At 55.0% G+C, this 24985-nt stretch overlaps 1 protein-coding gene across 2 annotated transcripts; it reads right to left on the bottom strand.

Moving 5' to 3' along the window:
• Window positions 1–1002: 1002 nt before the first annotated feature.
• On the bottom strand, window positions 1003–24405 carry SLC4A8 (solute carrier family 4 member 8). 2 transcript variants are annotated; one of them, XM_021543945.3, is made up of 25 exons: window positions 24229–24405; window positions 19354–19435; window positions 18501–18635; window positions 17986–18121; window positions 17132–17292; window positions 16071–16256; window positions 14714–14802; window positions 14447–14604; window positions 14026–14113; window positions 13283–13429; window positions 13031–13122; window positions 12396–12570; window positions 11999–12132; window positions 10906–11151; window positions 10715–10820; window positions 9591–9752; window positions 8871–8984; window positions 8254–8415; window positions 7483–7734; window positions 5473–5541; window positions 4359–4532; window positions 3208–3345; window positions 2553–2650; window positions 2019–2122; window positions 1003–1317 (listed from the first exon to the last, which is right to left on the bottom strand). In XM_021543945.3, exons 1-24 carry the CDS (start codon window positions 24271–24273, stop codon window positions 2035–2037), a joined length of 3237 nt encoding a protein of 1078 aa, XP_021399620.1. In that variant the 5' UTR covers window positions 24274–24405; the 3' UTR covers window positions 1003–1317; window positions 2019–2034. The 2 variants fall into 2 exon arrangements, with proteins under 2 accessions (XP_021399620.1, XP_085419046.1); XM_085562920.1 differs by having other exon boundaries at window positions 14714–14763.
• Between the last annotated feature and the right edge of the window lie 580 nt (window positions 24406–24985).

Here is a 24985-nt window from a genome sequence, read left to right as displayed (position 1 = left end):
AGGTGTAGGATCCCACCTATCCCAACTTTCCCTTTCTCCAGAATTTACTTAATTTTTCAGCCTCCTCTCCTTCCTGAAGGCCCAAGGCAGCTTTTCCTGCCCTGCCACTGGCAGGAGTGAAGCTCCACTTCCCAAACCCCATCCATCAAATCTGATGGAGTTCTGCCCTCCATCCTTACAGAGCAATTCCGCATCTCCTGTTCCCCAACCATTGTCCTTTTGGGGTGGTTCCATGCAGGGAAAGGCTCGGGATGGGTGGGATGAGCTGATGGCAGGAGTGCTCATGCTCCTGTCCCAGCTGCATATTCCAGGAGGCTGGAGCATGTTCCTCCTCTTCCCTCTGCAATGTCCTCCCTTCCCAGCTCCACAGCCCCCAGCCCCAGCCACACATCCCAGGGGGGCACCAGAGCCCCCCAAGCCCCCAAAATGTGGGAAGAGCTTCGGGAGCTTCTCTGCTTCCCAGCCCCTCCCTGTGAAACAGCGGGAAGGGAGGAGGAAAAGGCATTCCCAGCTCCCTGCCGGCCCCGGAGAGGCTTTGCAAGGACAGGGGTGGAGGAAAAACCAGAGTCCAGGGAGGTGACAGGAAGAGAAGTGGAGGAACAAGGGCTGGGATTCTGGGGGTGCAAAGCTCCACATCTCACCTGGCTGCTCCCACCACCAAAATCCAGGGATTTTATTTTTAAGCTTCCCTTACGGCCATTTTAGAGCTGACTAAAAAGGGACATTTCTGGATTTTACTGCTTTCAGGCTGGCGGCAGAGCCCAAAAAGCACTCTCAAAAAAGATGGGAAAATGGAGCATAGGGAGCAAATGTTTTTCCTTTGTGTTATCCCCAGTGCTCAGGGGTCCTTCACCCCAATTTCTGAGATGCTCCCAATGCTGGCCCACCATGGAGAGCATTCCTCTTGTACCAGTAAGAGACTGAAGTTATCCAGAGGAGAATCCCAAACCAGACCAAAACCCCAGCTGTGAGGAAGGAGAAGGCACCAGATTGAGCAGGGAATGGTTTTGTACATTCAGAATTTTTATTTGAAAAAAAAAAAAAATTAAAAAAAAAAGAGGAAGGAGAGGAGGAATTCGAGATTAAAAAAATAGAACTGATGGGAAGCGGTAGCGGAGGCTCCACCACTGCACAACACACGCACACGAGGACACACGAGGCTGGACAACACGGATCCCCGGGACGCAGCAGCCCGGGGAACGGGAAACTCTGCATGGCTTTATGGGACCCTCGGGTGGGAAACGAGCCGCTCCTCCCTGTCTGCCTTGGCACATCCCTGAGTCACATTCCTGCTCCTCGACGGCGGCGTCGAGGCGCCTAAACATGGGGATGGGGGGAAAGGAGGGAAAAGGGGGAGGTATCATCAGTGGAAGATCCAGAATCAGAGATTCGTGGAATTGTTCAGGTTGGAAAAGGTGTTTAAGATCATCAGATCCAACCATCGACCACCATGTTCACCACTGGCCATGTCCCCGGGTGCCACATCCAAGTTTATGGAACTCTTCCAAGGATGACGGCTCCACCAAGGCTTGGACAGCCTTTCCATGAAGGAATTTTCCCCAGTATCCAACCTGACCCTTCCCTGGTCAACCTGAGGCCATTCCCTCCTCTCCTGCCCATTCTGGAAGCAGGTCCCAACCTCCCTGGCTGTCCCCTCCTGTCAGGAGTTGTGCAGAGCCACAGGGTCCCCCCCGAGCCTCCTTTTCTCCAGGCTGAGCCCCTTCCCAGCTACCTCAGGAGCTCTCCAGACCCTCCCCTGGTGCTCCAGCCCTTCTCCAGCTCCACTCCTAGCTCTGGAGATGCCCCCAGCCCCTCAAAGCCTCTCTGGGTGTTGGGTCCCAGTGTGATCCCAGGATTCCAGGTGTAGCTCCCACACTTCCCTGCAGAGAGGAGCCGGTGGCCGTGGTCCTGCTGCCTGTTCCCAGGAACGTGCCCCTCGCTCGGCAGCACTGGCCAGAGGCAGGGAGGCCGTGGGCACGTGCGGTCCCCCCAAGGCCACGCCACAGCTGAGCCTTTACCTCCTTCCTCCCGGCTTCAGAGCGTTTCTGTGTTCATGGTCAGAGCCTTCCACACCGTGGTCTTGGACATCTCGTCCGAAATGTTGATCTCGGAAGGATCAGCCCTGCAAGGAAGATTCCACACGGTTTTCCATGAGGATGGGTCTGATCCCACCAGGAGCATTGGCAGCAGCTAGAGGAACAGGAGGGCCTGGAAAACCAGAGCTCAGCTGCTGAGGATGGTTTGGCTGGATGAGGAATTTTGGGAATCAAGCCCTGGAGTTGCAGACCCACAGCTGGTGTTTCCCCCTGTGACCTCTCAGGTGGGAGCAGGAGGGTCTCCAGATCCCAAAAAGCCACTAGTGAGATACTTTTGGGATAAAACAGGAATTATGCAGCCACTGTGTGGGGTCAGACTCTTCCATCACCTCCTAAATTGCCAGTAAATTGGGATTTTCCCACTAATATGACTGGGGATAAATCTGCAAGTGGAGAAACCTGAGCCAGACACTTCCCACTGATCCTGTCGGGGGTCCTGACCTGGGGGGTCTTTACCTGTCACTGCTGGGTTTTGGGGTGTCCACCCTGCTGGTCTTGCCCAGCTTCAGCTGAACAGAATTCGCAGCAGCTGCTTCCATCATTTTCTGGGACTCCTGAAAAGAGACAAGTCGAGTTCTCTCTTCTTGATCCAAGAGGAGATTAAAGAAATTCCAGCAAAAACCTGGCATGCTGCCCTCTCCTCTGAGCCACAGCTCCTTCAGCAGCAGGAAAAGACATTCCCCTGTGGGTGTGTTCGGGGTTAGTAGCACTGCTGGGAGCAAACCCTCACAGAAATATAATAATTATTTTTACTATAAGGGTCACTTAAAAATTATAATGATGTCTGTTCAAGTGTGAAACTCTCTCAAAATTTAGGGAAAAAGAGTTCAGAATGTGGGATCCGGGCTATGAGATCTGTTTGATTCAGTTCTGGTCTTCTCCAACAGCTGCTGCCCAGAGGAGCTGTGGATTCCCCAGGCTGGACAAGCTTGAAGCACCCTGGGATAGTGGGAGACGTCCCTGCCCGCAGCAGCGGTGGCACTGGGTGGATTTTAATGTCCATCCCCACCCAACCCATTCCATGGTCCCACGATTCCATGATCTAAGGATGAATTGTGACAGGAACAGGGAATCTCACAGCCCAGAGGAGATTCCTTGCCCCTGGCGTTACCTCCTCTTCTTTGGCTTCATTTTTGGCATCGTCCAACTTCTTCTTCTTGCTTTCTGGCATGAGGTCATCCAGGAAGCTGAGCTCCCGCTTGGAGAAGCAGAAATCCATCACTTTCCGGACAAAAACGAGAGCCAAAACCTTCAGGAAGGTAAAGGAAGATGGGTGAGGCTGGAGATGGTGCTTCCCATCCCTCCAGGGCTGCGAGCACTGGGGGGGCACCGGGAGCACTGGGAACACCAGGAATACTGGGAACACGGGTGTCCTGGATTGCAAGGTGTGTATTCTATTTGCCAGCTGTTACAGGTGCGGCAATTAGCTCCCGTTAATTGGGCAGTTATCTCCTGTTAATTGGGCAGTTTATCTCTTCCACAACCAATCCTCCCTCCAGGAGATCTCTTCTGTTCATGGGCCATTAATTATTATCTTCTGTTCATGGCCACTGAGTGTCCCTGTATGGCTGAGAAAATTCCATCATCCCACTGGGAGCTGCTCCGCCCAGGGGAGGAGCCAAGAATTCCTACTTGGATACAATCTGAGATTTTGGGACAACACAGCAGCCTTTGCCCCCTGCATTCCCAGAGGAGCAGCTTTCTTCCCCCTGCATTCCCAGGGGAGCCCAGGCCCATCTCCCCCAGCCCTGGAGCTCCAAGGAAAACTCCCCCTTGTGCAGGATCTGCTCCAGCAGAAGCACAGCTGGCACTGCAGGAGGCTGAGCCCCCCTGGGATGGGGCTGAGCCCCCCTGGGATGGGGCTGAGCCCCCCTGGGATGGGGCTGAGCCCCCTGGGATGGGGCTGAGCCCCCCTGGGATGGGGCTGAGCCCCCTGGGATGGGGCTGAGCCACCTCCCTGACCCACAGGGGCCAGGGCATTTCTGTCTCTGGCAGGGTTGGTTTGTATTACTGCATTTTTAAATTTTATTTTTATTTTCCTCCCTAGTAAAGAACTATTATTGCTACTCCAGTATCTTTGCCTGAGAGCCCCTTAATTTTAAAATCATAAAAATTTGGAGGGAGGGGGTTACATTTTCCATTTCAGGGGAGGCTCCTGCCTTCCTCAGCAGACACCTGTCTTTTCAAACCCAGGCAGCCAGGAATGCTGGGAACACTGGGGACACTGGGAACACCAGGAACACTGTCTCCACCGTCTCTCACCATCATGGGGAAGATGATGGCAGCGCGGGAAGCTTTGATGGCCCAGAGCAGCACGAGGCAGAGCAGCTGGATGAGGGTGAAGAGGTGCACCTTGCGCAGGGGCACGTGGCGCAGGTAGATGAAATCGGGCTGGTGCTTGGCCGGCATCCAGAACAGCTTCAGGCGGTCGAAGAACTGCAGGGAAAAGGGAGCACTGCCACAGCTCCTGCAGCTGCTGAGATGTGGAGATTTTAGGAGCAAGGAGAAATCCGGGATCCCCTTCTGTTCCTCCTGGGAGCAGCACCTGTTTTCCCTTCACTCCATGCAAAAACCACCTGGCTTTGCCCACCAAATTCCAAATTATTCCAGTGTTTTCTCTTGTCAGCATCTCCTGGCCCAGGGAATCCCCCAGCGAGGATTCCCACCAGTGGAATTTCCTTCCCTTCACACTGAATTCTGCCAATCTCCCACCACCAAACACCAACCTGTCGTAAAGCCTGAAACAGAGAGCGCTGAACTGGGATCCTCCCAGTGCTGAACTGGCCCCTCCCAGTGCTGAACTGGGGTCCTCCCAGTGCTGAACTGGGATCCTCCCAGTGCTGAACTTGGACCCCCCAGTGCTGAACTGGCCCCTCCCAGTGCTGAACTGGGATCCTCCCAATTCTGAACTGGGCCCTCCCAGTGCTGAACTGGCCCCTCCCAGTGCTGAACTGGGGTCCTCCCAGTGCTGAACTGGGATCCTCCCAGTGCTGAACTTGGACCCCCCAGTGCTGAACTGGCCCCTCCCAGTGCTGAACTGGGACCCCCCAGTGCTGAACTGGAGTCCTCCCAATTCTGAACTGGCCCCTCCCAGTGCTGAACTGGCCCCTCCCAGTGCTGAACTGGGATCCTCCCAGTGCTGAACTGGAGTCCTCCCAGTGCTGAACTGGGATCCTCCCAATTCTGAACTGGGCCCTCCCAGTGCTGAACTGGGCCTCTTCCAGTACTGAGCTGGGCTCTCCCAGCCCTAAAATCCTCCTGAGCCTCCACCCATCAGTCCCTGACAAAAACCATTTGAGTTTCTTGCTCTCAGAGACATTTTTGCCCATCCCAAGGCCTTCGGGGAGAGGACATTCCCTGGAGCAGCCGTACGTACCTGGATTCCTCGGAGTGATGAGACCCCCATGTACAGAAAGACCCCGTAAAGCACTGGCATCGGGATAAACTGGGGGGAAAAATGCAATCATTAATGGCTTTAAATTCCATTTGCAGCATTGCCACTCTCTCTCACCACTCCTTTCTCAGGTACTGCCTGAAGATTCCCAGCTTTCCCATGCTGGATTTTATCCAGCACAGATTTTGTTCTCTGTGTCAGGCTGACCTTTTGATTCATTTCATCAGAATAATCTTCTTTTCTAGAGAGGTTGGAGACAAAGAGGGGATTTTATCCATCAGGACCACATTTCACCTATCTGAGAACTCCTGTGGGGGTAAAAATTATCTCGAAAAATTATTGTGGGAATGCATGGAAGTGATGTCTGCTTTGAGCCTGGAGATGGCTCAAAGATGGGTCTGCTTTGAGCCTGGAGCTCCTGGAGCTGGGATTGTGTCTCCTTTGAGCCTGGAGCTGGGATTGTTTGGTGGGAAGAACAGGCAGGGAAGCCTGTGGGAGGAACTCTGAGGGTTCAGCTCCTGGCAATGGCTCTTAGGAGGCTCTTGAGGGAGTGAATTGCAGCCAATAAAGCCCTGCTTGTCTGAAAATGCTGAATTCTAACCCAAAGCGGGGGTGGATGTGTAGAGTTTGCGTGGCCATGTTTGGGGAGGAGGGATGGCTTGCGTGAGAAGCTGCTGGAAGTTTCTTCCATGCCTGGCAGAGCCAGCTCCAGCTGGCTCCAGGATGGACCTGCTGCTGGCCAAGGCCCGACCAAGGGCCCACGCTGGAGCAGCTTGTGGAGACCTGTCTCCCATGGGATGGACTCAGGGCAGAGAAGTTCCTGGAGAAGACTGGAGAAGTTCCTGGAGAACTGTCTCCCCTGGGAGGGAATGATGGGAAAGGGCTTTTGGCTCCTCTCCCTGAGGAGCAGCCAAAACAAGCTGGGATGGCCTGACTGAAACCCCCATTCCCATTCCTGCCTCCCTGGGAAGAGAAAGAAGGAAAGGGAAAGTGGGAAAGGGAAAGGGAAAGGGAAAGGGAAAGGGAAAGGGAAAGGGAAAGGGAAAGGGAAAGGGAAAGGGAAAGGGAAAGGGAAATGGGAAATGGGAAATGGGAAATGGAAAGGAGGAAAGGGAAAGGAGGAAAGGGAAAGGGAAAGGGAAAGGGAAAGGGAAAGGGAAAGGGAAAGGGAAAGGGAAAGGGAAAGGGAAAGGGAAAGGGAAAGGGAAATGGGAAAGGGAAAGGAGGAAAGGGAAAGGGAAAGGGAAAGGGAAAGGGAAAGGGAAAGGGAAAGGGAAAGGGAAAGGGAAAGGGAAAGGGAAAGGGAAAGGGAAATGGGAAAGGAGGAAAGGGAAAGGGAAAGGGAAAGGGAAAGGAGGAAAGGAGGAAAGGAGGAAAAGAGGAAAAGAGGAAAAGAGGAAAAGAGGAAAAGAGGAAAGGAGGAAAGGAGGAAAGGAGGAAAGAAGGAAAGAAGGAAAGAAGGAAAGAAGGAAAGAAGGAAAGAAGGAAAGAAGGAAAAGAAGGAAAGGGAAAAGGAGGAAAGGAAAAGAAGAAAAGGGAAAAGGAAAGGGAAAAGGAAAGGGAAAGAAGGAAAGGGAAAAGGAAAGGGAAAGGATGATTTTATCAGTAATAAATTCAATTAATAGCCCTAATTCCAGCCTGTTTTCCTGTGATCATGACTGATGAGGGATCTGTCCCTGTCCTTATCTCAAGCCATGAACCTCTGGTCTATTTTCTCTCCAGTCCAGCTGGGAAGGGCAGGGATGGACCAGCTTTGGTGGGATCCAGCCAGGATCCCTCTCACTACAGAGGGTCTGGAGAACACCTGGGAATTAAGGGATTTGTCTTGTTTGCTTGGCTTGAGCACCCCAAGCTGGATCTGAAGGGCTGGGAAGTCACCGAGGCTGGTTCCCATCCTGCCTTTGGTATCACCTCCTTGGGGAGAGAGGCCCGAATTTTACATCCCCTCCCAAAGTCCTGTGGGTCACCAGGGGCTTTCCATCCCGCTCTCACCTTGAGCACGGAGGTGAAGAAAACGGAGCAGCCCATGAGCACGAAGATCATCAGGCCAGTGACTCTCTGCTCCCGGATCCCCAGGAACTTGGGCTGCTCGCCCGGCGCGGAGCAGTCGGACTCCACTTTGAGGCTGTTGACGTGGGTGATGGACAGGACCGTGGCGGCCACGAACCAGGGCAGCCCCATCACCGAGCACACCCCGAGCATCACGGCCACCATGAACAGGTCCAGGTGGTACCCGCAGCCTTTCTGGGGAGCAAAAACGGAACAGGAGCATCCCTCAGGGACCAGGACAACGCCACGGGTGGGGCTCAAACCCTGCTCAAGCACAAATTCTGGAAAATTTAAATAAGGTTTGAAATAAGAACCAGAACCAAACGTGGATTTGACATCTTGCACAAAAATCCAGCAAGATCAGACAAAGTGGGTCTGGAGGGTTTGTACCTTCTCTGCTTCTCAGAAATAATTTTTAAATTTTTTTTTTCATTCATAAAGAAATTCCCACCACTTGCAGATAGGACATGGCTCTGAGTGATCTCATCGAGATCCCTTCTCCAGCTGCCACTGATATTTGAAAAAAAAACACCTTTCTACACTCCAATATTCACTTGCTGCTCCCAAAAGTTGCCATCCCTCCCTGTGTCCAGGAGAGCTCCTGCCACAGTCTGGTGTTATCCCAAACCTTCCCAAATTGTTTGGGACAGGAGCTTGTCCCAGCCCCGCAGCCTGAGCGGGGTGAGGAGGGGGTGACCCCCTGCAGCCCCTCACCTTCAGCCTGTGCTCCTTCCTGTTGACGATGACGGCCGTGATCTGCTGGTCCATGAAGATGAGGATGGTGCAGAGCAGGGCCGGGATGAGTGCGGCCAACACCGTCCACCACGGGTTGGGCCCAATGGGGTTGATGAGCCACCCGCGGTCATCCCTGGTGGGCTGCAGCACAGGGGGGGATCAGCTCCCAGCCCAAACCCTTCCCTGGCCTCCGTTCCCCTCCATCCCTGTGTCCAAGCATTTCCCAGCCCTGGCTTCACGTCACCCTCTCCCAGGGCACTTCGCAGTGCCAGTGTTGTCTGTCCCAGAGTCCCCTCACCCCTGGTTTTGGGGCTGTCTTCCCAAAAGACAGGAAGGAATTGATGCACTTGGATGCGTCAGAGGAGATGCTCACACCACCAGCAGCTCCTCCAGCCCAGCCCTGTCCTGCTGGAGATGATTCTCCTGTCCAGTGGCTGGTTTTGGGGCTGTACCCTGATTTCCATGGGGAATCGATGCACTTGGACGTCAAAGAGGAGATGGTTCCACCACCAGCACCTCCTCCAGCCCTGCCCAGACATCACCTGGTGGCACCCAAGGTGCCAAAAGCCTCCCCCACCAATCCCCAACCCCGTTACCTTGAACATATGGGGGACGTGGAGCTTGGGGGACGGGATCCCGATCCCAAGGTCGATGAGCACCATGATGACAATGGTGAGGAACACAGCAAAGTCACTCACTGTGGATCGGACCTGGGGCAAGAAACGGGGGCTGAGAGGGGCCAGGAAACCTGGGGACATCCAGTGTTTGGACTGGTTAACCCCTAACATCCCTCCACTCCAGGGACATGCAGCCAACTCCCCTGGGTGGATGTTGCTGCCATGTTGGAGATCTGAGGATCTGGTGTGGGACAGTAGAAAGAGTTTAATTAGGGGGACAATTCAAATTTTAATTCAGACATTAACAAAAAATAACTAAAAATAACTAAAAATAAGGAAAGGTGCCACACTTCTGGGTAAAATGGGAATAAGGCACTGAGGCATCATTCATTCCTGTTTTTCCATGGCAACTCCTCATTTGAATGCCATTCCAGAAAATGATGTTCAGAAGGGGAAAAGAAATAAATAATTTTGGAAGAGCTGATTTCCTGCCTCCTGAGCCAAAAAGCATGGCTCTGAACGGGTTGTGAGGCAGGTGGGGAATGCTACAACCTCTCTGCACTCATGGAAACGAGGGAGGGACATCCGAGGTCAGCATTTCCCAGCCTGACTGAGCGGTGGCCAATCCTTCGGTGCTCCAGGAATGGCATTTTGGGAAAGGAGCATGGAATCTGTCCCGGGCCACCACCTTCTACCTACTCTGGTTGGGAAGTAACGGCTGGTTTTAAACTTCTTCAACAAACTCGACAGGACAAAGGTGGAGAAGAAGAGGATGCAGCACCAGAAGAGGACATTGGGCGCGTAGGGGCCGTTGTGTCCACAGGCAGGTCCGTGGAACTCCCCATGCAAAGAGCGACATTCCTGGAGAAACAGAGCATCAGGACATGGAGGAAAACCAGGATAACGGGGGGTTTGAGTGTCTTGGTGCAAGATCTGTGACCCTGCAGCTGCCATAGAAGTTATAAATATAAATATATCAATATATTATAAATATATCCGTATATTATAAATATGTGAATATTTATACCTATAAATAAATATATATTATAATATATTAATATAAATATGCAGGTGGTTTATATAAAAATATTCATATATTTATATAATGTAAATATGGGCAGCAACAGCTGAACAAGTGACACATGGAGCTGGAATTACAGAGAGGGGAGCAGAGGCGGGATGTGGTGGGACACCACAGACCTACAGCACGTCCTCTGCTCCACCAGGGCTGAGGAAAACACTGTAGAGGAAGGAAAAGCTGGAAATTTGAGGATAAAGAGGGACAGGGAAGGAGGCTGGGACAACCATGAGGGGAAAAGAACCAAATAATCCCTTTGCAGTCGGGGCTCTCAGGACAGGGCCAAAAGGGGCTGGAGTTGTCCCAGAGAGCTCCAGTCCCACACCTGGGCTCTGCCTCCAGGGACAATCCCAGTCGGGCTGCTCAGACATGCAAATTTATGCGAGACCCTGCAGACAGCAGTGCCTGGAGTCATTAGGAACCAATTAAGGGAGCCAATCACTGCCTTCAGGCAGGAACTTCAGTCCTTCAAATGCTCCAAGAAGCAAAGCACTCCCTTAACCTTGATCGAGGTCCCACAGCCCGGCTGAGCGGGACAGTTCTTATCCCCGAGCTGGGGACAAAGTGAGCTGGAGGAGGGGGACTGGGCACCCCTGGACTCTCCTTCCCAGGGCCAAACAGGGTAAAAGTACCCATGAGATTTAAGCAGGGACTTCTCAGAGCACTTTGAAGCCCCAAGTCACCTGAAGATGGTGGCTTCGGCACTTGTGAGTGCCCTGAGGAAGTGGTGGCCCAGGGCACTTACGGTCACTGTGAGGTTTCCCCAGGTGATTCCCGACACGTTGATCCCGTTGCTCCGCCAGAGCCGCAGGGTCTCGTTGCTGGGGTGAGCCGGGGGCTCGCACTTACAGCTGGAGGAGGGAAACCAGGACAGGGCTGGGACCAGCGCTGGGACAAGCCCGGAGGCACCTGTGGGGGGAGGAGGAGAACACCCACTAATAGATGGTGAGGAGGTCCAGCTTGCTGTGCATGTGCACGGGGAAGGTCTCCCGCAGGTGGCTCAGCTTCTCCAGGGCCTCGTAGATGAAGATGATGCAGATGAGGGAGGCGAAGGCCTCCTCGGTGAAGCGGGTGATGTAGCACACCAGGCTGCTGGCGTCCGTGGCCACCAGCACCACGCAGAAGAACGCGGTCCAGAGCCCGATGCACGTCCGCAGGGACAGATAGGAGAGCGTGTATTCCCTGGAAAACAAAAACTCCTGGGGAAAGGCCAGCACACACCTCTGAGCTGAGCCTTTCTCCGGAGAAAATTAGGAGCAACGGGGGAGGGTGTGGAGGTTGCAGGTGGTAATTGAGGTTTCCATGTCCTTGAGGCTGCAGGGTGTGGGTGGAGAAGCCAAGTGTTTAATTAACATTAATGAATGTTGTCTTAATGCCTTGAAGGCTGATTGAGGTTGTGGAAAGTCCTCCCATGTCCTTTAGAGCCCTGACAGCAAAACCAGCTGGGTTTGCCCCAGTCACCCACACTCAGCTTGGGGGTGAATGAGAAGTTTAATTCTGGTGAGAGGGTTTCATCCCACACCAAAGTCACCAAGATGAAAGGACTGTCATAGAAAAGAGCTATTTCCCAGGAAAAGCTCCCATTTGTTCAATAAAATCCCCAAAACTCAAAATATTCCAATTGAACTACATGGATATTTGGTCAAAATCTATTTATTTTTCCAGCAAAAACCAGGCTTAAAAGTTTTGTACTCAGTGGAAAACAAACCCTCTGTCAAGGTCCCAAACCAGAGTCATTTGTCTCACCTGCCTTGGGCATCCATCCAGAGCCTCTGGTTACTCCTCCTCCCACTGCTTCATTTTAACCCTAAAATCTCGAAATGACCCCAAGCCAAAAACCCCAAACGACCCACAAGACCAAGGACTCCCACCCTTCCTGTGAGACAGCAGCAGCAGGAGACCTCTGTGACCCAGCAAACAACTTAAATCTGACAATTCCCACCGAGAAAATGAGAAGAAAAACATCTTCTGTCTGCCCAAAAAAAGAAAAAAATCTTTTCCCCAAAAGAATAGAAGATAAACATCTCACTTGCAGAATTTGTAGAGAATCTTCTCAAAGACCAGGACGGGCCCAGTGCTGCCGAGGATGGTGAGGGGCTGGCCAGCAAAGAGGGAATAAACCACGCCCGTCATGGATGCTCCCAGCAGTGACTCCATGGCACTCTGGCAGGGGAGAGAGGCAGCAGGGACTAAATCAATCATTATGGATTAAAGTCTCCCAAAAAACCCAAAGGAAGTTCACAGCAGCGAAGAGATTTCAAAGGTTATGGAGTGGATTGGGTTGGAAGGGACCAATGGGTTGGGCTGGCAGGAGCTGGTTTGGGCTCCAAACACTCCCCACGAGCAGGGACACTTCCCACCAGTCCAGGGGGGTTCACCTGGGGCTCTTCCCCCTCCCCACGCTCCCTACAGAGAGAGGAGCTCACAATGTGGCCGTGGGTTGCCTCCCCCAGCAGTCCCCCGAAGGTGATGACGGGGGACATGCAGGCGCAGTAGAGGAACAGGAAGGACGCCAGGCACTGCAGGCTCAGACCGTCCCGGAAGTCGCTCCAGAACCACGGTGCCTTGCGCTTCACGTCCAGGACCAGACCTCCAAAGAGCCTGCAGGACAGAGGGAAACCAGGCTGTTCTCCTGGGAGAGCACGCGTGGTTTCCTTTGGGCAGAAAATGCTTTTGCCTGGAGGTGTTTCCAGACCTGCCCCGCCCCAAAGGGAGGAAACCCAAGCGTGTTGATGCTGGGGCTGGGCCCACCTGCCCAAGTGCTCCCCCTGCCCAGATCTCCCACCTGCCCACACCTCCCCCCTGCCCAGATCTCCCACTTGGCCAGGTGTCCCCCTTGCCCAGATCTCCCACCTGCCCACACCTCCCCCCTGCCCAGATCTCCCACTTGGCCAGGTATCCCCCTTGCCCAGATCTCTCCCTGCCCATCCCATGGGACCAAGGTGGCAACCTGCAGCCCTTTCACTGAACCAGGTGACCCCAAAAGCTGCTGGAAGGGGAAGACCCTGCTCAGGTTTTGGGGGCAAAACAGAAGAAGGCCCCAAACCAGGAAAGCTCCCACCTCCCAGTCCGCTCCAGCTCAGGACCACTGTGTTTCTCTGGTTTGCTGTGGGAAGAACTCTCATCCAGAGCTCCCGGCATCTTCCTCTTTTCCTGTGAACACGGAATTCAGCTCAAAACAGGCATTTTTCAGGTATTTTATCAACCACCACCTTGTTGTGCTCCTGGCCAGGGTGTTACTGTGCCAAACTGGGAATTCCAAGTTTACCAGAATTTGGGGTGTTGTGCTGCCTGTCCCCCTTGCAGCACCCACCTGGGAGGGGACGTTTTTGGGGGGCTCGATCCGGATGGATGGGTCCCACTCTCCTGGCGGCAACACCGTGACCTGATCCAGGAACTCGTCAATGCCAGCCACGAGGTCAGCTCGGTCCTTGGCTTTGTAGGCAACGTCGTGGAAAACCTGCCCAGAGGAGACCCCCAGGTGAGAGCACAACCTACCCCAGGTGTCCTCACCTGGGCAGCTCCCCTTTGGCTATGGCAGGATCACCTTCCCCAGATCTCCTGCTGGAAATGGCAGCTGGAAATGTCCCCCAACCAGGAAAAATCTGGGCATTGTGGTGCTTGTAATCATCTCCTCCGTGAGGTCATCATCCCTCACAGCTTTGAGGAGAAGTTCTACCACCCTGGCAATGCCACCCCTGGGATGGTGCCAGCCCTGGATGTGGGGAGGATGAGGTGCAGGATGAATCCCAGGTGGGATCTCAGCCCTGCTCCCCATGGCCACACTGAAGGTTTGGCTTAAAGGGGAGAAGTTCTTCTGGCCCGTGTGATGCCGCCACTGGGGACAATGTCCTGGGTACCCCATAGGGAAAGATGGAGTGTAGGATGCACCCAGAGGGGATTTCAGCCCCCAGGATTTGGGGGGATGTAAATCTGCCTGGTTTGGGGGTGAAAATGAAGGGCTGGGACAGCCAATCCTCTTCCTCACTGCTCCAGGGACAGGGAATGATGAAGAACCCCGAAAGTGACCCAGAGGTCCCTCTTATCTCATCACACCTCATCCGTCATGGTGGTGGCCATGGACCTGCCAATCTCGTGGTACTGATGGGCTTTTCCTCCTGGCCCCAGCAGGACGAAGAGGAACCTGGGCAAGGAAAACCAAACCGTGAGAGAAGAATGTGGCTTCACTCCAAGAGCTCCCAGGGAAATCCCTGGGACCTCAAGGGGAAACATGTTGGTTCCCCACCTCCTCTATGGGTTGAATTGCTCACCAAAACCAATCACAAATCTCATTTTGGGGCCAATTTCACTGAAATTAGTTTGTAGGTTTCAAAGATCCAGCAGGGAATGGAGGAAGGTGAGGAGCAGCATGGGAGAAACATGCAGCTCCCACTTGTTCCCTTGGGCCCCAAACTGTGGGACAATTTCAGGTGAGTTTGGGGTTTTTTAAATAAAACTTTGTGTTTCTCCTTCAGACCTTGTTGGGATGGGAACTTCTGTCATTCCTGACAGGAGCACGGCCGGGGTCAGGCGGACAAAGGCCACGAGGGGCTGGTGGAGGAAATCCAGCTCTCCCACCAGCACGTTGGACGCCTCTGCTCCACTGGGAATCTTCTTCATGAAGTGTAGCTCCGCCTGGGCAGGACCAGCCATTCTCAGGGAGCCCCCCAAAACCGAAGCCCTCAGGGCCCCCCAGGGTCTCTCTCATCCCCCTGGAGGAGTGGGAGAGGTGCAGGGGTCTCACCTTGCTCAGGTCCATGGCACTGGTCTCAGGGGTCACCCCATTTTTAGCTTCTGCAGTGGTAGGAGAAGGATGAGGGGTGAGGGTTTGGGCTGGGAGGAAAGAGGAAAAGCTCAGAAAGGGAGGAAAGGAGGAGTTGGGGTGTTTGTTATTTGCCAGAACAAGTCTAATGGGGACAAAGTCACCCAGAAACCCCCATCTGGTGCCAAAGCCTGAAGAAACCCTCACCTGGTGTCAAATCCCTGGAGAAACCTTCATCTCAGGCTAAAGACAGGCAGAAGATCTCACCTGGTGCTAAAGCCCTGGGAGAAAACTTCACCAGTGCAAATTCCAGGAGAAAACTCCATTTGGTACCACATCCTGATAGAAACCTTCAGCTGGTGCCAAATCTGACAGAAACTTTCACCCAGTGACAATCTCCTCCAGAAACCCTCATCTAGTGCTGAAAACTGGCAGGAGCCCCCACCTGGTGCCAAACCCCTTCACCGCGTGGTAAAGCCTGGCAGAAACCTCCAGCTGGTGCTAAAGCCTGGCAGAAACCTCATCAGGCTCTAAGTCCTGAAGGACCCTCACCTGGCTCCAAACCACACAGAACCTCACAGAACCTCACCTAGATCCAAATCCCACAGAACCTCAGCTGGTTCCATGCCCACAGAACCTCACCTGGATCCAAGCCCTGCAGAACCTCACCTGGCTCCAAACCACACAGAACCTCACCTAGATACAAACCCCACAGAACCTCACCTGGATCCAAATCCACAGAACCTCACCTGGATCCATACCTTGCAGAACCTCACCTGGATCCAAATCCCACAGAACCTCACCTGGTTCTATACCTCGCAAAACCTCACCTGGTTCCATGCCCACAGAACCTCACCTGGATCCATACCTCGCAGAACCTCACCTGGCTCCAAACCACACAGAGCATCACCTGGCTCCAAATCCCACAGACCCTCACCTGGATCCAAGCCCTGCAGAACCTCACCTGGCTCCATACCTCTCAGAACCTCACCTGGCTCCAAACCACACAGAGCCTCACCTGGCTCCATACCTCTCAGAACCTCACCTGGCTCCAAACCACACAGAGTCTCACCTGGATCCATACCTCACAGAACCTCACCTGGCTCCAAACCACACAGAGTCTCACCTGGATCCATACCTCACAGAACCTCACCTGGTTCCCTGCCCACAGAACCTCACCTGGCTCCAAACCACACAGAACCTCACCTAGATCCAAACCACACAGAACTTCACCTGGATCCATACCCTGTGGAACCTCACCTGGCTTCAAACCTCACAGAACCTCACCTGGTTCCATGCCCACAGAACCTCACCTGGTTCCATGCCCACAGAACCTCACCTGGCTTCTCAAGCAGGTGCAGGTCCTGTTTCTTGCTGACATCTGCAAAGGAGCGCACGATGGGCAGGAGGTTGTTCCTTTTCCTCTCGTTCTGGTGGTGGTGCTTCTTCAGCAGCACCTCCCGAACCTTGGCCCGCGTGCGCTCGTCGAACTCCGGGGACGGCTCCTGCTGGGCCAGGATCAGGTCTGGGTGGGACAGGGACACGAGGTCAGAGCATGGACCTGCCCTGCCAGAGCCACTCCGCCTTCAAAGCCCTGAACCCCGGAGCGTGCAGGGAAAATGAAATCAATGTCATGTGAGGAAATGGCTTGGAATGAGTCAATATTGAACAAGCGTCAGCTCTTAGGGAAGCCGCAGAGCCAGGTCCTGAAATCCTCAAAAATGTGCAGGACATTCTCCTTTGCTGCAGAGAATTCTCCCTTTTGCTGCAGAATATTCTCCTTTTTATTGCAGAATAATCTCCCTTTTACTGCAAAATATTCTCCTTTTTGCTGCAGAATATTCTCCTTTTCATTGCAGAATATTCTCCCTTTTACTGCAAAATATTCTCCTTTTTGCTGCAGAATATTCTCCTTTTTATTGCAGAATATTCTCCCTTTTATTGCAGAATATTCTCCTTTTTATTGCAGAATATCCTCTTTTTTATTGCAGAATATTCTCCCTTTTATTGCAGAATATTCTCCTTTTTATTGCAGAATATTCTCCTTTTTATGGCAGAATATTCTCCTTTTTGCTGCAGAATAGTCTCCTTTTCGTTGCAGAATATTCTCCCTTTTGCTGCAGAATATCCTACTTTTACTGCAGAATATTCTCCCTTTTACTGCAGAATATTCTACTTTTACTGCAGAATATTCTCCCTTTTACTGCAGAATATCCTACTTTTACTGCAGAATATTCTCCCTTTTACTGCAGAATATTCTCTTTTTTTTTGCTCCAGTCGCTCTCTAACCCAAAAATCACTTTCCAAAGACCCCACACTGCCAGCAAGAGCGGCACACCCGAGCCCCACTGGCATCCCGGGATCCCTGGGGCAGGATTTCCCGGGAAATCGGCCCGGTACCGGCGATGTCCTCGACGCTGGTGGCGCGCACGTCCAGCAGCACCGTCCCGTTGATGATGCAGCTGCGCAGCTCGAAGAGGCTGTGCAGGGACAGCGTGGCCACGTAGGGCTTGCTCCAGCGCTCGCCCCCATCCTCCACGTCCTCCTCAAACTTCAGCCACCTGTGGGTTTGGGGTGGGATCAGCCAGAGCAAAAACGGCCCCAGCCCTGCAGCCCCTCGGATGAAGCCATGGAGTGGCTGGAGGAGGTTCCTGCAGCTGGGAAAGCTCCGTGGCCCAGAGAACAGGGACTCCTCTGCCACCGCAGCTGGCAGCAGGGATCACGGAATCCTGGAATATCCTCAGCTGGAAGGGCCCCACAAGGATCACAGAGTGCAACCCCTGCCCTGTGCAGGACACCCCAACAATGCCACTTAGAGCTGTCCCTGACCTCTGGAGACATGGAATGGTGGAATACCCAGAGGTGGAAGGGACCTATGAGGATCACAGGATCATGGAAACTCTGGAATTAGAAGGGACCCACAAGGACCCTCATGTCCAACTTCTGGCCCAGGATAACCCCAAAAATTTCACTAATCCCCAAACCCCAATGTCCAAGCGTTCCCTGACCTCTAGAACCACGGAATCTCCCAACAAAGATCATCAAGTCCAATCCCTGGTCCTGCTCAGACACCCCAAAATCCCACCCTGTCCCAGAGAGCTTTGTCCAAACGCTCCTGGAGCTCTGGCAGCCTTGGGGCTGTGACCATTCCCTGGGGAGCTGTTCCAGCAGGGGAAGATCCTTTTCCCAGTGTCCAACCTAAACCCCTCCTGACACAGCTTCCTGCCATTCCCAAATCCCAGGGATTTACTTACCTGGCTGTCTCCTTCCACTCAGCATCTTCCCCCTCCTTCATGCAGATCTCATCCAGCTCCGTGAACAAGTCGTGGGGGACGTGCTGCTCGTCCTCCTCTGTGCCCAGGATGAACTGGACCCGCTGGGACGGGGTGTCTGGGGACAGGAGGAGATTCCCCATCCCATTACTGAGCCCAGCTCCATCCCGGCACGCTCACATTCCAGTGGCATCTCACTGGGACCAGCCCAGCCATAAACGCTGGGCCAGCCCCTCTCAGATCTCTCTGGGCCCTCACAGGGAAGGTGGAGCCACCATCCCAAGCTCCATAAGGATGAGCTGCTTTCCTTCCTTCCCCACACCTCCAGTTTTACACCCCTAAACCCATTATGGATTTAACGCCAAAACCAGAGAAAAGTTTGGAAAAAGGGGAATCCTGCTTTAAAAAAACCACTTTTCCTCTGTAAAACAGCCCCACAGAGCATCCACAGGGACCTGGCTGGGAAGTGCCGTGGTGGCCACCCCAGCAGGACTTACAGTGGTAGCCCTGCTCCGCGGGGCCCGGCTCCTTCTCCCGCTCCCGTTTCCGGTGCTTCTGGCTGTGGGCGCGGTGGTGCCGGTGGCCCTGGCGCACCAGCGGCATCCGCACGCCCACGTACAGGGTCCGGTGGCCTGGGAAACAGGGATGGTGGCAATGATCATCATCCCGCGGTGGCTCAGCCACGGCAGCCGCCCCAGGAGGAGGCCACAGAGCCAGGGAAGCTGCTCAGTGGGAAGGGACCCGCAAGGTTCACCAAGGTTCCACACAGGACACCCCAAAAACCCCAAAAATTTCAGTGGATCCCTGCCTTTCCCAGACTTGCCCTTTTTTCCAAGCCCGTTTTACTCAAGCTTTGCATAAAGGGATGGTCTGGGGGTTACCTAAATGTGCCCTGAAAGCACCAAAACCCTTCTCAAATTCCAGCTGCCAACACCACCAACCCTCAGATTTGCTCATTAAGCAGGAAATAATACAATAATAATAGTTTAGAAATCTTTTTATGGCAGAAGGTGACTAGGAAAGATCAAAGGAGCCCCATGACGATGAACTCCAGGAGGAAAACAGGGAATCTGCACCACATCAGATGATTCTCCTGCCCTCTCCAAGCCAGGAGCAGCTGCTGTGGGAAAAGCAGATGGGAATTATCCAACCCCATGGACACATTTCACAGCGGGGCCTCCACCAGGGCTTTAAAAGCCATCGCATTAAAAAATAAATCAATAATTTGATGTTTAATCAAGAACTACAAGAGGTTTTGCTGCTCTTGATGTGACACCAGGCAAGGGACATTGCAGGGACTTTTTCCCAGGACCTGGTGGCCCCTCCAGGAGGATCCCAGCAGGATCTCACCTTCCAGCTCCTCCTTCTCATAGTGGATGTTGACCACATTGCTCGTCCTGCCCTGGTCAATCACGGCCTCCTCGTCGTGTCTCTAATGAGGAGAAGAAGTGAAAATTCAGGGATGGGTCTGTGGAGCTCCCTCCACCCTCCCTGTCCATCCACCATTCCATGAGGATCACGGCTTCTCCTCCAGGCACAGCCCAAAAAGCAAGGACTTGTGGAAGGTTCTCTTCCCAATCCCAAATAAACCCATCCGTGTTGTACACGATGGGAGTCTGGAAGGGTTACTATGGGGGGAGAGGGACTTCAGACCCAAATTTGGGCATTTCAGACCTAAAAATACTCAACTGCCTGCTTTGTTTTTGTGGTTCATTTCTTAAAAGGAAAAAACACACAGGGATTTCCAAGCTGGGGAAAAAGAGCCACTTTTGGTCCCAGGGTGGCTCCTGCAGGACTCCCTGGGTGGCTCTTGGCCACAGGACGTGGCTACCAATGACCTCCAAAAGCCTTCAAGGTCCTGCAGAGGCCTGGGCTCCCCTTGGTGCGAGTTCTTGTGGAAAACAGCATTTCCCATCTTTTAATTGAGATTTCTGAGCAGCCTGAGCTCGTGGGAAGTATCCCTGTCCATGGCAGAGGGGTGGAGCAGGATGGTCCAATGGTTTTCCAGCCCAAAAAATCCCATTATTCTTTTATGCTTCAAATACTAAAGGCAAGACACCACCACTGCTCACCTTCCCCTTCCCTGTGCCCCCCCAACAATCCAAGAAAACCAAAATCCCATCAACTGTGCAAAGGCCCTGCAATGCCCACTAACCCATATTTTCTATCAGTTTCCCAATTATTCCTCATTTAAAGGCTCAAAGGGAAGGTTTGGGATGATCGAGTGGATGAGGTTCATCCTTGCCCTGATGCCATCCCGGCGACCGAAAATTATTCAAACAACAAAAACCACACCCAGATTTTGATTCCTGAAACTGAGGGTGGAAAAGGAGCAAAATCCTGCGGGAGCTGGGGGAACTGGTGGGGCTGCTGGATGAAATTCCAGGAGCAAGAGCTCCCCCACTCCCGGGGAAGCAGCTCAGAGCAACCACAGCAGGAATTTGTAAGGAAAGTTCCCAACCATTGGGCAGACGCTGCCCTTGTATTGATAACGATGCCGTGAGGTTATTGGAAAATGGAGAATAAAGAATGGATCGTGATTTCAGCTGGAACAACTCTCAGGGAATCTGCTCCCCCAATTCCCGCTTTAACCAACAGACAGGAAACCTCCGGGTCCCAGGCACTGGTGAGTTTGATGAGGAAGAGGAACAAACAACCCCGCTGGGGATGAGGTGCTGCTCCCTGAGCTCCAGTTCCAGAGTTCACCATCGCTCCCTCTGCCTGCTCCTGGACTTGCCCGCGTTGCCCAGCAGCCGGATTTTCCCGCGCCAGTGGCTCTTCCGCCCTCGCTCCAGTGACATCCACCACCCTCCTGCCCTTCCCAGCACCCTGCTCCCTCCAGAGCTGCCAAAAGAGACTAAACCCCAACCCCGGAAAAGGCACAGGGTGAAAGGGCTCGGTAAATCACAATTTAAAATGGGAATCTTAATAAACTGGCAAATTTGAGCACACCTGTGGCAGTGGGAGTAAACAGGGATTTGAGAGTGGCAGATTCAAACCTCCCGTTGGTGACACGGGCAGCCTCTTTCTCCCCAAAAATGCATTTTGTCAAACCTCCCCTCCTGCACTCCAGGGAAGCTCCAGCTGGATTTGGGGGAGTTTTCCCTCCATGGGGGGTACACAGCTCCCAGCAGAGCCCCTGGGATTCTCCCAGAGAGGGTCACGGTGTCACTGCTGTGACCTTGGGGTCCCTTCCCATTCAGGCTGTTCCTTCATCCTCGTGCCAGTCCCCGGTTTTGGGGGACTCCAGCTGGATCGGGGGGTCAGATTCCCTCAGGACAAGGTGGCACCTTGTGTCCCTCAGCTCCAGAGACAAAAAGGGATGGGATCAGAATCCAGGGTGCCAACCCAGGGATTATTTACACTCCCCAAAACTCTGCCCACTTGGAAAACATAGTGGAGGGGAAGAATCCAGCTCTGGTTTATGGAAAACTCTGTGGAATGGGGTGAAAAACACCACGTCCTGCCAGGGGAAGGACATCAGCATTCGGGTGGATTTTAAACCCAAATTCCCAAAGAACAAGTGAGGTACAAACTGTCAGGAAAAGAAACATCATGGGCAGGGCTGATTTCCATCCAAATTTCCTGCAGAAAGTCGGGGAGTTCTTGCTTTGGCACAAGCCCCATCCCTTGGGGATGCTCATCAGGCAGAGCCAGTCCTGCCACGGGACAGAGGCTCCGGACAAGCCCCATTTTTCCTCTCCTTCCTCTCCAGCTCTGCCTGACTTCCCGAGCTGAGCTAATCCGGCTTCTCCATCCTCCAGACTCGTTCGCTTTAATGAGCTCCTCCCCGGCGCCGCCGGACTCGGAGGTCACCTGCCCGGAAAGGTGACCCGGCTGTAAAATGACCCGGCCGGGGAAGGTGACACCGAGGGCTGGGCAGGGCAAATCCCGCCGGGACCAAGCTCGGAGCCCCACTGCGGGTTATTAGCCAGGATTGAGGCTCCAGGAGCTTTAGGAGGGGCAGGTGGGCACCTGTGGGTCCAGGGATGCTCCGACATCCCATCGCCCTTCCCTGGACACGTGCCCAAAATGCCACCGAGGGAAATGCTCCCCTCCACCTGCCCCAGTGCCAGCCCGGCCCCTCAGATGGGCTGGCAGGGGTTGGTTGTTCCCCCGAGGACATTCGGGGGGATTTATGGACTTTATGGGCGGGTTTGGGATGGGATGGAGCAGGAAGGGGGAGGGCTCCAAGGCAGGAGTTATCCCAGGATACCTGGATGGGTACCAGCCTTCCCTCTCCAACCTCCTCCACTGCCAACAGCCTGGGAACCATCAAATCATCCAAACTCAGCTGGAAAGGGGATGCCAAGCTTGGCGTCGCTCACCCTGGAGTTTCAGAGCAGCCAGAGTTGTTTCAATTTGTTTTCTAAGGAAAAGATTCACTTTGGCTGCCCAGAAGTTGTTTTTTGGGGAGACTGAAAGGAATTGTTGCTGCTAGGAATGAAATCAGGAATGGCTGGAGCAAGGCAGGAAAACCCATTTCCATGTCATGAGCCCAATGTGTCCTGTCCCCCTCTCCAAATTCATATTTTGTTGTGATTTTGTGTCCCCCAGAGAGATCTTTGAGGGTTCTGCCTCAGTTTCCCTGACTCCCTGCAACTCCTCGGGTTAGGAAAGAAAAGCTCCTGCTCTGGGGATGTTTTGGGGTAACTGAGGATGAGGAAAAAGCCCCAAGCAGAGACTCAGAACCAGCCCTGAGCCCCCTTGGTTCCCAGCCCAGGGCACACCAGGAGCTGCCACCAGCAGCACTGGGAGGATTGATGTCACTCACCTCACCCGAGGTGTAATTAATCATTAATTAATAACTGACCCCACTGTTCTGATGGGATGAGGGTAACGGGGGGTACCTGGGGGCTGCTGAGGTGGCAGAGAGACCCCCCTCACCCCTCTCCATCCCCCTCCTGCTGGACAAAGCCCTGGGGTCCCTTGGGCCGTGTCACCCCAGGGACCCCTCTGGCTCCTGGGCCAGGATCTGAGCTGGGACTGGGGGAGGGGACAGGTCTTGGACCCCCAAAATGGGGCTGGGGAGGGACCCGCTGGTCACAGCCGAGCGTCACCAGGACACGATGGTCACCAGTGCCGTTCACACTGTCATTGCCGGGCAGATTAATTCATTCCCAACCTCTCATTAATTAATTCCCTGCCTGTCGTGGTCACCCAGAGCAGCTCGGGCCGGTCCCGTGGGTGTGGGCAGGGGAGGACAGGGACAAGGAGACGCTGAAAGGGAGGGACAACCCAGGGACCGTCCCCTGCTGCCCGGGCACGGGGCACAAGCCCTGAGCCCCCAGACAGGGGGACAGTGACGGGGGGACAGTGACGGGGGGACGGTGACGGGGGGGACGGTGACGGGGGGGACGGTGACGGGGGGATGGTGATGGGGGGACGGTGACGGGGGGGACAGTGACAGGGGACAGTGACGGGGGAACAGTGACGGGGGGACAGTGACGGGGGGACGGTGACGGGGGGGACAGTGACAGGGGACAGTGACGGGGGGACGGTGACGGGGGGACGGTGACGGGGGGGACGGTGATGGGGGGGACGGTGATGGGGGGGACGGTGATGGGGGGACAGTGACAGGGGGGACAGTGACAGGGGGACAGTGACAGGGGACAGTGATGGGGGGACGGTGACGGGGGGACAGTGACGGGGGGACAGTGACGGGGGGGACAGTGACAGGGGGGACGGTGATGGGGGGACGGTGACGGGGGTCGGTGACGGGGGACAGTGATGGGGGGACAGTGATGGGGGGATGGTGACGGGGGGACGGTGACGGGGGGACGGTGACGGGGGGGACGGTGACGGGGGTCGGTGACGGGGGGACGTGGGGCTCTGCGGGGACAGTGGCTTTGTCTCCTCTCCGAAGGGCCGATCCGGCTGGGGGGGCAGGAGGGAGGGGAGGCACATCCAGCTGCAGAGGAGGAGCCGGGGGCCCCGGTGAGGCCCCCCCAGCAGACCCCACGCAGGTGCCCTTTCCCCCTCGTCCCCTCCCTCCTGCGCCCACCTTGAGCCCCTCTCGCCCCTCCGTTCAGAGGCCGGGCTCCCGCACCCCCGGCACCCCAATTCACAGACACCTCCCCCGCCGCCGATGCCCTTCAGCCCCTTCGCATCCCCCTCGCGGGTTCCTCCCCTCCCCTTCCCCCCCCCGGTCGGAAATGCCGCAGTGAAGCAGCCGCGGAGCATCCTCCGGCCGCCCCGGGGCACCGGGCATCCCCGCGGCCCCACCTGGTAGCTGAGGATGCCATCGGGCTCGTTGCTGCCGGCGGGCATGGCTGGGCCCGGGCACCCCCCCGGGGCGGGGGCCAGGGGGGCGCCGGCTGCAGCGCCGGTGCCGCTCACACCGGCTCCGGCATCGCCCGGTGCCGGGGCCAAACCCCGCCCAGGCCGGCGGCAGGAGGAGGAGGAGGAGGAGGAGGAGGAGGAGGAGGAGGAGGAGGAGGAGGAGGAGGCAGGGCCGGGAGGGGCGATGCCCGGCGGGTTTCCTGCGGCCGCGCCCGGCAGCACCCCCGGCCCCCAGCCGCGATCCGCTCCAGCATCGCTCGGAGCCCTCCGAAACCTCCCCAGGATCCTCCTGCTGCTCCCCAGCATCACCCCCATCCTCCCTCCCGCACCTGCCCTCGGCTGACCCCCGGCCCCCCCGGCCACCCCCAATCCACCCCCCACTCCCCTCAGCATTCAGTGCCCCGCTCCAGAGCTGCCCCTCCCGGGCAGCAGCAGCGCCCCAGGATCCTCCTGATCGCCGCCGGCATCACCCCGATTCCCCCCTCACCCCATCCCCCGGCATCACCCCGATTCCCCCTCACCCCATCCCCAGGCATCACCCCGATTCCCCCCTCACCCCATCCCCAGGCATCACCCCGATTCCCCCCTCACCCCATCCCCAGGCATCACCCCGATTCCCCCCTCACCCCATCCCCAGGCATCACCCCGATTCCCCCCTCACCCCATCCCCAGGCATCACCCCGATTCCCCTCACCCCATC

The sequence above is a fragment of the Lonchura striata genome, chromosome 29 (assembly GCF_050655825.1).
Source record: "Lonchura striata isolate lonStrDom1 chromosome 29, ASM5065582v1, whole genome shotgun sequence".
Lineage (NCBI taxonomy): Eukaryota > Metazoa > Chordata > Aves > Passeriformes > Estrildidae > Lonchura > Lonchura striata.
This window is presented reverse-complemented; position numbering and strand designations above follow the sequence as displayed.

What these genes read in the sequence shown, in the direction of transcription:
- SLC4A8 (XM_021543945.3), bottom strand. Translation starts at nt 24,273, where the DNA reads ATGCCCGCCGGCAGCAACGAGCCCGATGGCATCCTCAGCTACCAG. An exon ending in GCACCTGCTTGAGAAGCCAG is followed by an intron (nt 14,803 to 16,070) that starts GTGAGGTTCTGT and finishes CTTTCCTCCCAG; the next exon opens with CCCAAACCCTCACCCCTCAT. An exon ending in GACCTCCTCACCATCTATTA is followed by an intron (nt 10,821 to 10,905) that starts GTGGGTGTTCTC and finishes TCCCTCCTCCAG; the next exon opens with CTGTAAGTGCGAGCCCCCGG.